This window comes from Electrona antarctica, assembly GCF_951216825.1.
Source record: "Electrona antarctica genome assembly, chromosome: 4".
NCBI lineage: Eukaryota > Metazoa > Chordata > Actinopteri > Myctophiformes > Myctophidae > Electrona > Electrona antarctica.
The window spans coordinates 58,237,103-58,250,592 of NC_136809.1; the positions used below are offsets into that span (position 1 = coordinate 58,237,103).

General features: G+C 44.9%; 1 protein-coding gene across 1 annotated transcript in view; it reads left to right on the forward strand.

The window, feature by feature from the left end:
- LOC306921383 (contactin-associated protein-like 2) overlaps nt 1-11,209 on the forward strand; it is a gene marked incomplete at both ends in the record, with an annotated part of 178,455 nt that extends 167,246 nt beyond the window's left edge. The window contains 5 exons of the mRNA XM_079498492.1: nt 1,468-1,601; nt 2,834-2,927; nt 4,625-4,855; nt 9,884-9,952; nt 11,004-11,209. Coding sequence (XP_079354618.1) covers nt 1,468-1,601; nt 2,834-2,927; nt 4,625-4,855; nt 9,884-9,952; nt 11,004-11,209 — 734 coding nt within the window. The remainder of the gene's footprint in view (nt 1-1,467; nt 1,602-2,833; nt 2,928-4,624; nt 4,856-9,883; nt 9,953-11,003) is intronic.
- Nucleotides 11,210-13,490: the final 2,281 nt, after the last annotated feature.

Consider the following 13,490-nt stretch of genomic DNA (forward strand, 5'->3'; position numbering starts at 1 on the left):
TATATATATATTGTGGAGTCTCGCCATGGTACCACCAACCTAATGGGTGCGTTCCCATGGCAACCAGCCAAACACCGGCCTCTCCGACGCGCTCCGCCCACGGACGCGTCATAGAGTCCCTCTACTACCCCTATACGGTCCTGCGCCAGCTGCGCCTAATGCGGCCGCCGCCCGCATTAGTAATCAGCGACAGCCGCGACCTGTCAGCCGCGCCCTATATAAAGGACACTTGAACTTAGCTGGGACACTGGCTGGTTCACCCAAGGCGCTGACGGGCAGCGTGTCTTTCATATTGGCTCTGGATGGCTTGTAGGACTGGGGCTGAAAGCACACGTCGGAACGTGTGCCCCCCATAACCAGTGACGAGTGGAAACGCCGCACTTACCTGGAAACCCACCTGGCTCGGTTCGAGACGAGGAGGAGAAGGGAACCTCGTATCTCCAGGCAGTCCACTGTACCTTAAGGTCGTAAGGAAAACGTTCTCTTATTCTTGCACGTTTGTTTAAGAAGAGGCACTCCCAGATGGTTGAGAAGCTAAGGATAAAAAGACTGTGAATGAAGAAACTCACCTGATGAGCTCCGTGTCTCATGATCGGAACATCTCACTCTGTCTGTCTGCTGCCGTGTCTCAGAATTCTCTTCTGCTCTCCAGTTTTTGGATAAGTCTCTGTACAGTATTTGGATGGTATGTACCGAAATATACCACAAAAGAAAGAAGAAGAAAGTTAGACAGTACTACAGTTGGTAGATAACCCAGACGGGAGCCTGAGGCCCCAACTAGATACTGTCTCTGACCTATGAACTCATGCTAACGTCCTCCTCTCGCCCTCTACAGTGGGAAACCTTCCTGAAGACACCAGACTACGTGAAAGAAAGTTAATGCATGAATAACTCTGATGTAAAGTGACTTTTATTTTCCTTTGTGTGAAATAAAACGAGGGGCGCCACCGTGTGTCAAACCCTTGATACTGCATCTGACTCTTAAATCCCAGGCGACCTCCCACAATATATATATACAGTATATATATAATCGGATTGGGAAAAAATATTGGTATCGGCAGATGCTCAAAATCAAATGATCGGAATCGGATTGGGAGCAAAAAACGTGATCGAGGCATCCCTACTGACACTCATTACTATGGCATAATAGGAGCACAACTAGTACTAGTGATTCCCAAATGTTATATTGGGAACCCCATGACTCTTAGAGTGTAACAAATGGAACCCGTAAGGGCTAGCTCTTTGTGTTTTTAGTAATATTATTGTCCACTCATGTTGTATGTCCATGGCAAAACATTGAATTCTGACAAACATTTCCACCACAAGCCAGCATGGCGATGACCCCAGACTATGACGTCTGTTTGACCTTCCTTCCTCAGGGTCATTACAGGTGAACCATGACATCTGACCTTTCCTTCCTCAGGGTCATTACAGGTGAACTATGACCTCTGACCTTTCCTTCCTCAGGGTCGTTGCAGGTAACCTACGACCTTGGAGGCCTGAAGGAGCCCTTCTCTATCGCTGTGGACCAGCGTAACCACGGCAACGGGCAAACACACAGCTTCAACATGACCAGAGTCAACAGGAGCATCACCATACAGGTGCGTGCACGCACGCACGCACGCACAGCTTCAACATGACTAGAGTCAACAGGAGCATCACTATACAGGCACGCACGCACGCACGCACGCACGCACGCACGCACGCACACACAGGAAAGTACGTTAAACATGGAACCTCTGCAGCATTAGTGAGTATAGTTCATTGTATCTGTCTCAGTAGGTGAGTATAGGTCATTGTATCTGTCTCATTAGGTGAGTATAGGTCATTGTATCTGTCTCATTAGGTGAGTATAGGTCATTGTATCTGTCTCATCTGGTGAGTATAGGTCATTGTATCTGTCTCATTAGGTGAGTATAGGTCATTGTATCTGTCTCATTAGGCGAGTATAGGTCATTGTATCTGTCTCATTAGGCGAGTATAGGTCATTGTATCTGTCTCATTAGGTGAGTATAGGTCATTGTATCTGTCTCATTAGGCGAGTATAGGTCATTGTATATGTCTCATTAGGTGAGTATAGGTCATTGTATCTGGCTCATGCTGGCTAAAGTATAACGGTGTGGTAGAGTAGAGACATACGTCCGCCGTGTGCACCAGGCCACAGCTCCCCTGAGAACTAGCCCCAAAACGGTCTGTGCACCCCCAATAATGATACAGAAAGAAAGGCAAGAGTAAAAGTCAGTATTATACTAATAGGATAATACAAACAGACCAGCGTATGTACAGGTGTGACCATCTGCATGTATCAGTAGCTGCTATAGTAAGTTCGGTATATTTTGGCCCATATATTTCTCCAAAAGGCTGCCGGTCAGTCTCTATATAATAGAAGGCTTATATTATACTCTCAGCAGCCTTTCGGGAGGTCAGCTTATAAGCTTTTCTCCCGTGGAGGCATGCCCGTATCCTAGCACCGGGGAGGGGGACACTCAAAAATAATCTGTTCGATTAAAGTTTTCTCTGTTTTCTGTGTTCGGAGATGAACATTGTCAATGTACACAACAATGTCGTAAATTAATTAAATGTGAAATATAGTATCAAGCCACAAGGGGGCGACATGTAGCTGATTCAGATTTGGGGGCATTGCCTTTGATAGCTGTGCTTTTAATTGTTTGTTAGTGTGCAATGGAGAAACATTGCAGCATTGCAGTGGTTCTCACCATTGTGTCATAGATCTCTGTCTCTCTCTCTGTCTCTCTCTCTCTCTGTCTCTCTCTCTCTCTTTCTCTCTCTCTCTCTCTCTCTCTCTCTCTCTCTCCCTATGTCTCTCTCTCAGTTGGATCATTATCCTCCAGTGGTGTATTCTCTACCAGACTCCTCAGACTCACAGTTCAACCTGATCAACACTCTGTTCCTGGGGCGAGTGGCAGGTGAGTAACCGCTGCATTAGTTGTAGACATGTTGCACCTGAACGCTCACAGTGACCCACATAATCAACATTGTTACTGTTCTATTGTGTCTGTTAGTAGTTCTGTTGTAGATTGCATTATAGATGACTTTACACCAGTGGTTCTTAAACCTTTTCATGTCAAGGACCCCAATATGGACACGTATCAGCCCGCGGACCCCCATTTGAAAATATATGCCCAGGGACCCCCATAAGAGAAGATCTTCATGGTTCTAGCAGTGACCTTCAACTATTTTCACTGGGACCCCCCAGTTTGACATGCATTAGGCTACGGAACCCCATGCAATGGCCTTAATATCTCTGGGACCCCAATTTATATGGTAAAAATCAATGTTACTCTGAGAGTGTACAAATTGAACCGAATGGATCCTTTCGGTTCAATTTGTACACTCTCTGAGTTACATACCCCTAAGGGTCCATTTGGTTCCTAACTATGTATCATTTCGCTGGGGAGTGGGGACCCCTGGAACTCCCTGAAGGACCCCTGGGGGTCCCCGGACATATAAACTCATGTTGTTCACTATAGGGGTACACCCACCGACCCTATATCCATAACCTCTGTAAGTGGCTCTACAATAGAGCGGGTCTTTGCAACTACCTTGGCATCTGACTCGATGAGAAATGTTTTCTTTTAAATGCCACATTGATAACCTTGTCTCCAAACATGGACAAAAGAAAAATGCTTTTCTCCATAGAAATAAATCATGCTCTCCTGCATCCAGTAGAAAAACAATCAATGAAGCCATGTACTTCATGTCTCTCCGTTTTAGATTATGGGGACATTATTTATAGAATTTCTGCTCCATCCATTTTAAAGCGCCTCGACACTGTGTAGCATTCTGCCATAAAGATGGGTCACTGGTGACAGTTATGTTAACCATCATTGTACATTTTATGGCAACACAGGCTTATCCTCTGTGCCTGAGAGGCTTGATAAGCACTGGTATCTGTTTGTCTTTAAAGCCCTCTCAGTAATGCCCCAGTAATGCTCCCTATGTGCTCTTAATTGGATCAGAACCCTAGTACCTTCCAGACCCACTCCAATGACACCCTGATGCCCACTGTTTCTTTCGCTCAGACAGAACTATAGGTGAGGCAGCATTCTCTGTCAGTGCCCTGCTCGGCTTGGAATGAGCTGCATCTTTGGGTCAATTTAAAGGACAATGGTTTCAAACATTCCTTTTCAGGATTGTAACAGTTTTATTTAATTTTAGGTTCATCTGTTTTAGTTCTTGTCGTATTCGAGTGTTTTCTGTCTTCGGATCAATGTACCGCTCTTTGATGTTGCTGTGAATGTCATTTATGTTGGTTATTGTGTTGTATCTCGGCTACATTGAAAATGAGGCCCTGCCTCTCAACTGTACTCTGAGCTGAGATGATGATGATGATGATGATGATGATAAAATGTTAGGGAGGGACTAGTGGAAAAGATCCAGTAGAACTAAAAGACAAGACTTTGGTCTGCACTCTGAAAATAGCCGATCCACAAGTTCACATAGATCGGCTATTTTCAGCATGCAGCCAAGTGTAAATTGCATGATATTTAGTCGACTGAAACTAGACCAGCACTAAAACATTTAAGATGACTAAATAAATGACTAAAACTTTCATTCTGTGAAAATATTAGTTTCTCTCTCTCTCTCTCTCTCTCTCTCTCAGAGACGGGCCCCGTGGACCCAGTGCTCATCGAGCGTTTCAACACTCCAGGATTCATCGGTTGTCTTTCTCGAGTTCAGTTCAACGGAGTGGCGCCCCTCAAGTCTGCCCTGAGAGAGCCCGTAGCGACGCCCAGAGCGTCCTTCCAGGGTAAACTAGTGGAGTCAAACTGTGGGGCATCGCCTCTCACCATCCCACCTTTGTCTGCTGCCACGGACCCCTGGCACCATACAGGTACTACACCCCATGTGGGCAACACAGATCAAGAACACAGATACAAAAAAAATTATGCTGGGCCGTTATAGGCGTTAACGTACTGCGTTAACGCGAGACTCTTATCGCGCGATAAATGGAACCAAAGTACCCTTTTCTAAAAATAAATGGACTAGACTCCTCCGCGGGGACCCCCCTTATCCGCGGACCCCCACACAGACTACCGCGGAGGCGCGGACCCCCGCGGAGGTCGGCGCGGACCCCCGCGGAGGTCCGCGATAGTCTGCGTGGGGGTCCGCGATAGTCTGCGTGGGGGTCCGCGCCTCCGCGGTAGTCTGTGTGGTCTATGCGGTAGCATCAAGATGCCATCATCCATGCATCACAACCAAAACAAACTAGCTTTGACGGTTGCCACATTTCATGACTGAGAGAGAAACAAGCAAACAGGTCTATGAAAATGTTAACAGGCCAGATTGATTGATTGATTGAAGAATTTATTAACAGTTTGCAGAATTACAGTACATTTCAAGCACAAACTCAATACAAAGGCTGTTAACTGTGAGTGGACGACCCAATTAAGCATTACACTTGTTTCCAATAGGGTCCACCATGTTCAAATCATCAAAACATTTAGAGACGTACAAATAGACACTTCTATAGACAGAACAGGAATTCATCATAAAGGAGGTAAAAAGGGAAAATAAACATATACAGTGAGGGGAAAAAAAGGGGTGGGCGGTGGGGACGATTCACGTTCAGCTCCGTTAATTTGTTTGTTTTCCTTGGAGGAGCTGCGTTGGGTCCCCAAGTCGGCTCCGTGGCCGTACCTTGAGTTGGCTGTGTGGCCGTGACCGTCTCTTGTGTTGTCCTTGCGTTGGGTCCCCAAGTCGGCTCAGTGGCCATACCTTGAGTTGGCTGTGTGGCCGCGACCGTCTCTTGTGTTGTCCTTGCGTTCGTGTTTGAGGGATTCCGATTTTACAGGGTCCAGTTTCGAATTGCAGCCGTCCGTAGGTGCCCTTTGAGAGCGGTTTTGAAGGAGTCAAGGATTCGCATGTCTTAATGACAGCTGGTAGGGCGTTCCACATTTTGGTGGCATAGGAGCGAAAATAATTTAGTCCCTTGTTTGTGCCGAATCTGGGTTGTACATGGTCAAGTCAAGATCAAGTCAGAAAATCCGAAAAAGTCAGAAATTAAGTTTAAAATTAGCAACTATAGTATTGACAAATGTCCAATGTTGTTTTAGAGCAGTGGTTCTCAAACATTTTCATCTCAAGGACCACCAATATTTTAAAGAAACTTTACAGATAAACAAGTCCAAAGTAGCTTATAATGACTAGACTTGGCAACATATGTGAACAGTTCCACAAGCTCACAATATGAAATATTGTGACGTTTTTAGGCTAGTTGTATTGTTAATATCCATAATTAGGGCACCTGGTCTAATGGGCCACCTGGCCTGAGAAACGCGTTCAAAGGACTTACTTCTGGTCATTATTTAGGTAGCGCACACATTTTGAATGCCTTTGGCAGACTTCAAATGAGCCATTGTAATCGCGATTAATCGCGATTAACTCCAGGATTGCAGTGCGATTAATCGCGATTAAAAAAATGAATCTATGCCCACCACTAAAAACAATTAATACAAATCATCAATGTATCCTGCAAAATAGCTAGGGTACAATTTGAGAGTATGACATCAATGTATGAGACCCATTGGGTACTCAGGAAGGGGATAGAACACACCCGTTACAGCCAATACCATCTTTTACCATCAGGGCAACGGTACACGGTACATTCTCTGCAGGCTAGGGCTTCAAGATCTGTTTGTTCCCATAATCATAGGACTTGCAGTATCTTGAAGAAGCAGGACCGTTATCAGTTATGTGCATTTAAATGTAATGCGATGCCTCTTGGAACTATGACTGGACTGGTTGCCTTGTGTTGGTGTTTGTTTCTTTTTCCCTCTCTGCAAGAGAGGAGCTGTTAAATGTAAATCAATCAATCAATCAATCAATCAATCATAGGTACTGCACCCCATGATTCACACAGTGAGCTCATTTCGTTCCTCTCTCAAGTCACTCCAGAGACGAATCTCTCAAATCAGCCGCTACATGTATGTATGTTGTTAGTAGGAATAAACACAGGAGCACCGGACCGTACTGCTCTACAAAGCCAAAATACAGGAACTGCATTTATATTTTACTGATGAATCAGACATTAGACCTCGTTGAGTTGTGGTTGAGGATAAACTCTGTGGCTTTGATATCTTGCATCCACATATCCCTTGTTGCTCACGTCTACAGAACTTTGGATTTTATATGTTTTATGTTGCCTCTTTGTTTACCTCACCTTCTCTGCTCCCTCCATTGGCTCCCGGTCGCTGCCCGCACAGAATACAAAACTCTGATGCTGGCATTCAAAGCAACCAAAGGCATGGCCCCCCCATATCTCACAAGTATGATCGTACCCTACAAACCCTCCCGCTCACTCAGATCAGCCAACGCAGGGAAGCTGGAGGTACCTTCACTAAAAACGCCGGGACAACGCTCCACACGTCCCAAACTCTTCTCCCTTCTGGCTCCAAAACTATGGAATGCACTTCCCATCACAGTCAGAACTGCAGCCTCACTCCCAATCTTCCGCCATAGTCTGAAAACCCACCTCTTCAGACTCCACCATGGCCCGTAGCACTTGCCCTAGCCTAGCCCCTTAGATAGCACATTATGTAGACTTAGACAGTATTTTAAACAGACTTATAGCTTGTTACGTAGACAGCTCTAGAATTGCACTTTATGTAGTCATAGCACTTTATAGTACACATGTACTATAATATATTATATAGTATAGTATGCATAGTTTACATAGATACTCCACTGTTACGTTCTTAGTTTACGCATGATTCATGATAACTACTTTTTATATATGTGATGTATGCCATGCTTTTGTTATTGCTTAATGTAAGTCGCTCTGGATTAAGAGCGTCTGCTAAATGCCTAAATTGTAAATTGTACATGCACTGCCCTCATGAAACATTTAATGCCAGAAGATGAGAGGCGAATGAGAGGCAGACTTTTTTTAAAGTAATGATTTAAACTTGAACTTTTTCTAGCTGCAGAAGAGTCTCTGACCATTGATCAGAATTGCATTCATCTCATTGTGTATTTATTTATTACCTTGTTTTACACAGGTTTTAAAATTATTTCTTCTTTCACAGAATTGGTTTTATGGTCATGATTCACCAGGAGCCTGCATGACTTGATTCTAGGATTAAAATAATTTACATCAGTATTTCTGGAAATCACTATGGAGGAAAATGAATGGGCATTAGATCTGTGGAACCACATGGAAAGATGAATGGGGATTCTTTATTTTATTTTTTCTGGACGGCACAAGCCAAACAATTTGATCACTCGATTCTGTGCAGCTGTGTTTCGTTGGCGTCCGGCAGCTCACAGGTGGCGACATTTCAACCTGAGTGACAATGGACAGTAACTGGGGACGTACTGCTACCATAGACCTGGCGGCGACATACAAAAGCCAACACGGGTTGTGCAGTCGACGCGCTGTGATTGGCCAGTCGCTGTGATTGACAGCCTAAACCTAACCTTAACCTCAGTAAAACTATACCTAAACCTAACCTAACCTTAACCTCAGTAAACTTAACTTGCCTGGGGGCGTGGTTATAAACACAACCCGTGTAGGAATTAGTATGTAGCGACCTGGTGCTGTCTGTAGTGCTACCTGGCCAAGACAGTGACGCACGCTGTCAGCAGTGCTACCTGGCCAAGACAGTGATGCTGTCCGCAGTGCTGCCTGGTCAAGGCAGTGATGCTGTCCGCAGTGCTGCCTAGCCAAGGCAGTGATGCTGTCCGCAGTGCTGCTTGGCCAAGGCAGTGATGCTGTCCGCAGTGATTACAGTCCGAAGACACAACAGCAGGTGTCAGGGTGGTGGGGGGGGAGGCAGAGGAGTCTTTTCTTGCGCTGTAACTACTTGTGGAGATTGTCAATGGGGGGGAAATCCAGATTTGTTTTTAGAGCGAGGAATATAGCAATATGGCTATTTCTCCTCTCTGTCCATTATGGCTCTCTGCAGGGCGCTGACACATTTCAAGGTTGTGTCCATCTTCCGACTGCCCTGCCCCGCTCGACCACCATCGCGGGCAGCTTAGGGGTTTCGTTCAGCGCTGCCACCTTTCCAATTCTTCGGTACACAAGACCAATGCTCAGCCCGGTCAGCAGAAATCCTGTCCAAATCCAAATAGATATACATCTTCTATATCTTCCACACTGAGAATCGCCATGCACATTACACGCCAAGTCTTGTAGTAGTCTTGGGTATAACCTGCGGGGAAAGTCCCATCAGGGCATTGAGCGGGCTCTCCAGAACCCAATTTTCCTGTCAAGAAAATGGTGTCTATCGCGTTCAGAGACCAGTTCACTACTTCCATGTTTTGATAGTTTCGGGGATTTCGAAGAGACAGTGTAGAAAGAGACTCTCCGGGAGAGACAGACAGCAATGTGGCTAAGACAGTGATGCTGTCTGCAGTGCTACCTGGCCAAGACAGTGATGCTGTCTGCAGTGCTACCTGGCCAAGACAGTGACACTGTCTGCAGTTCTACGTGGCCAAGACAGTGATGCTGTCTGCAGTGCTACCTGGCCAAGACAGTGATGCTGTCTGCAGTGCTACCTGGCCAAGACAGTGACGCTGTCTGCAGTGCTACCTGGCCAAGACAGTGATGCTGTCTGCAGTGCTACCTGGCCAAGACAGTGACGCTGTCTGCAGTGCTGGACTCTGACATCACCGTGTTTGGCTAGGGGTGCGTAGCATTAGCCCAACGTCCCCAATAATCCGACAGTACTAACCCTACCTCTACCCCTAACCGCATGCACGAAGCCACGGGTGAGTCTTAACCGGCCACGTTTGTCGGTCTATTGGAAAAAATCGGACTCATGTGTGCTTGCTGGCCTGGCCCTACAAAATCTCTCCCCTTTCCAGGGGTATTTATGTGAGACTCCAGTATATCTAAATGATGTCTTTGTGTGTCTAGATGCAGAGTTCCCCTATGAGGAGAGAGTTGTTCCTGATGGCGTCAACAGGAACTCTGCAGTCATTGGAGGTACAGTGTGCTTATACTGTAATGATAATTATGTTTTTTACATGTATAGCACATTTATACATAATTATGAAAATAGTTACAACAATGAAGGAAAGCGGAAGAAAATAACACAATCACCTTTTGACCAGGTTTAAAAGTTAGTAAATAATAAAGTGCAAATAATGTCTACAAAACTATACAGTAAGGCTTTCTTTCCTTTTTGAGAGGAAAAACAAAGTGGGTTTAGGGCGATTTGTCATTGGAAATGTCCGCCAGATATTGTATGAGGAAAGTATGAGGAATTGTATTCTTGACCAGAGAAAATAAAGGAATGAATGGCTTGTTCTAGTTCTGCTGAAGGTAGAAATATCTCCAAGCTGCACAGCTAAAATCCCTTCTGATTTATTGGCAGTTAGTTGTAGTAATGTTCTGTTGAGCGATCTAAAATCGTATGTAATGTAAAATATTGGAATTGCCTGAATCTATAAAAGATATGAATGCACATCATCTGAGCTGTTTCTGAACTGTGGCAAGCTCAGGCAAGCTCATTAACATTCAGGTGGTCAATCAAACACAACATTCTCAATGGGCTCTATGCACACATAATTACTTTTTCCTACTTCCGGGCCACTTCCCTACTTCCTTCACAGGTGTTACTGATGATACTAATTAAGGCTCTGTTCCATTATTGTGTGCTGTGGTTCTCAAACTTTTTTCATTTCAAGGACCCCCATAACTCTGAGAATGGAACCAAATGGACCGTTACGGGTCCATTTGGTTCCATTTGTACAATTTCAGAGGTACACACCCGTACAGGTGTCACTCAAGGACACTTTGAGACCCGCTGGTGTAGCAGACTGTTTGCAGTGTGCCAACATCCACAATAGCAGCACAGTTTGACCAGAATGGTCATTGGTACCACCTGTGAAGGAAATAGGGAAGTGGCCCATGTTCTTTCCAAAATGGCGTGCATGCATATAGTCCATTGGGGAAAAAAGACCATACTTTTCCCGTCCCCCCCTGTCACGCTTTGCGTATTTATGTTTGGTTTCCATGTCTCGTTCGTCTGCAGGCGTCATCGCGGTGGTGATCTTCACCATCCTGTGCACTCTGGTGTTCCTGATTCGCTACATGTTCCGTCATAAAGGCACCTACCACACCAACGAGAACAAGGCCAGAGGAGGAGGAGATACGCAAGGGGAGTCTGCCGACACTGCCATCATTGGCACCGACAACCCAGACACGCTCAACGAGTCAAAGAAAGAGTGGTTCATCTAATTAGACAACCCAGACACGCTCAACGAGTCAAAAGTGGTTAATTTAATGGCCAACTGTGACAAGCCAGGCACCGTCAACAAATCAAAGAATGACTGCTCAGTGTGGGGGCAGTTGGTAGCACTGTCGCCTCACAGCTAGAAGGTCCTGGGTTCGATTCCCACTGGGGACGTTGTGGGTGCTGGGGGTGTTTTCTCTCCTCCGCGTCATCAATGCCCATACCCTGGGTGGGGTCGGTGAAAGGGCCTTTCTGTGTGGAGTTTGCATGTTCTCCCAGTGTCCCCTAGGGTAGGTCACAAAAAACATGCAGTAATCCTGGTCTATACGGTACTATACTGTACTACTGTCTACTGTACTATACTGTACTATACTATACTCTACTACAGGCCTACTGCCTGCCCCTGGCCTGATGGAGGTTAAGGAACTGGTTGGAATACCATGTTTCTTCCACGCTTTGTCCAACCGGGGAAACTCCTCATGCATTAAAGGAACGAAGGTCAGTCCGGGGCTCTCCCCAGGTTGGCAAAGGAAGTGTAGCGCCCATGATTACATGAAACAATTTACACTGGGTGAGAAATGGGTTACAACAAGTATGGGATAAAATAATAATAATGTTTAACTTGGTATGTGAGTACGTGCGTATATATTGTAAGGTGGACATTTAGCTAATCTCAAGATAGTATATTTTGTATGATTGTCAACTCAAATTACTGGTTTGTCCTTACTCTTTTGAATAGCCAAATAAGTATACAATATGGTTAAAATGTGATGCAAAATGTACAATTGTAATTGAAATTACACTGATGCTTTCCCATTTTTAACTGATCTTTAACTGAGTTTTTTTCCCCACGGTCCCTATAACTCATATGCGGTTGATTTTTTTGGCTGCCCCAAGTCTGAACCCATACTCTGAAACGCCGCCTCAACCAATGGGAGTGCCTCCTAAGCCCTGAAAGGCCGCAACACTTCGGAAGTGTTAACCCAGACTCATTATCTGCAACGCCCTATGGCAACGCCGCAGTATAACTCTATACAGCAGCTAATGTTATGAGCTAACTGGAGCTACAGAAAAAAACACAGTGATTGATCCAACAAAAACACGTCGGAAACTAACGCACAAGGTTGTCACAGAGAAACATACACGTTACAAAAATAATAATAGAAAATAATAGGGGGAAGAAAAACAAAACGTGGGCGGACAGATGCACAACGGAGAGCGCTTGTTTCACCTGGCAGTTTATGATACTGTCCGTGTGAAAGGAGACGTGCCTTTGCCTCCCACATGTAGCTATGTGGGAGGCTGCAGTGGCTCTTCAAAAATGCATTAATTAATACAACATTTTTAAGTTTTATGCGCAACATGATGTTTGTATTATTTGTATCACTATTTCTTTGTCCTGTATGGAATATGTATCATGATTTTGGAATGTTGTATGTTCGATACAGTAGACACTGTGTGTCAACCTTCCTTCAGGACAATAAAGTTGATCTGATCTTATCGTATCGTATCTTATCGCTACGGGTTGTTTTTAAGGGCGCTAGCCCCTCCAACATCTGCCTTTCAGAATGACGCCATATGGCAGCAAAGTCTATGGACTTTTAATGTTTGTTTAGAGCACTAAATGTCATGTGTATAATGTGTGTAGTAAGGTTTGTTTAAAGTGCTCTAATGCAAACATTAAAAGGTGCTCCTTACTTCACACGAGTGATTTGTTTTACTTAGCGAACAATAAACCACAAACTGAAAGAAACCAGACCTGAAACTAACTAACTCTGAATTTTGGGAGATTAATGGAGACGACTTCCATGGACTGTAAGCCTGTGTAGAGTTAAAATCTAAACCCATTTTCAAATTGGGTTGCATCACACATAAGACATATCACAGATATAATCTGATTATACGCATGCACGCACGCACGCACGCACGCACGCACGCACGCACGCACGCACGCACGCACACAGACTTTACAAGATTAGAAAAATAATGGCACAACACAACCAATTTGAGAACTGCTTCTCAATCGCAAGTGCATGACTGTTCAAGATTCATTCATAGCATTTGTAAACCCACTAAATTAGTCATCGGCCTGTGAGTCAGTCATCTACAGTCGACTATAACATCTATGACATATGACTGTGTGTGTGTGTGCGTGTGCGTGTGTGTGTGTGTGTGTGTGCGCGCGGCTGTGCGCGCAGTGGAGGTACTGCAGTGGTAGTGTATGTAGGTAGTGCATGTTATGCATGTAATGCATGTTGCATGTTGCTTCTGCTTGCTACTCTGACG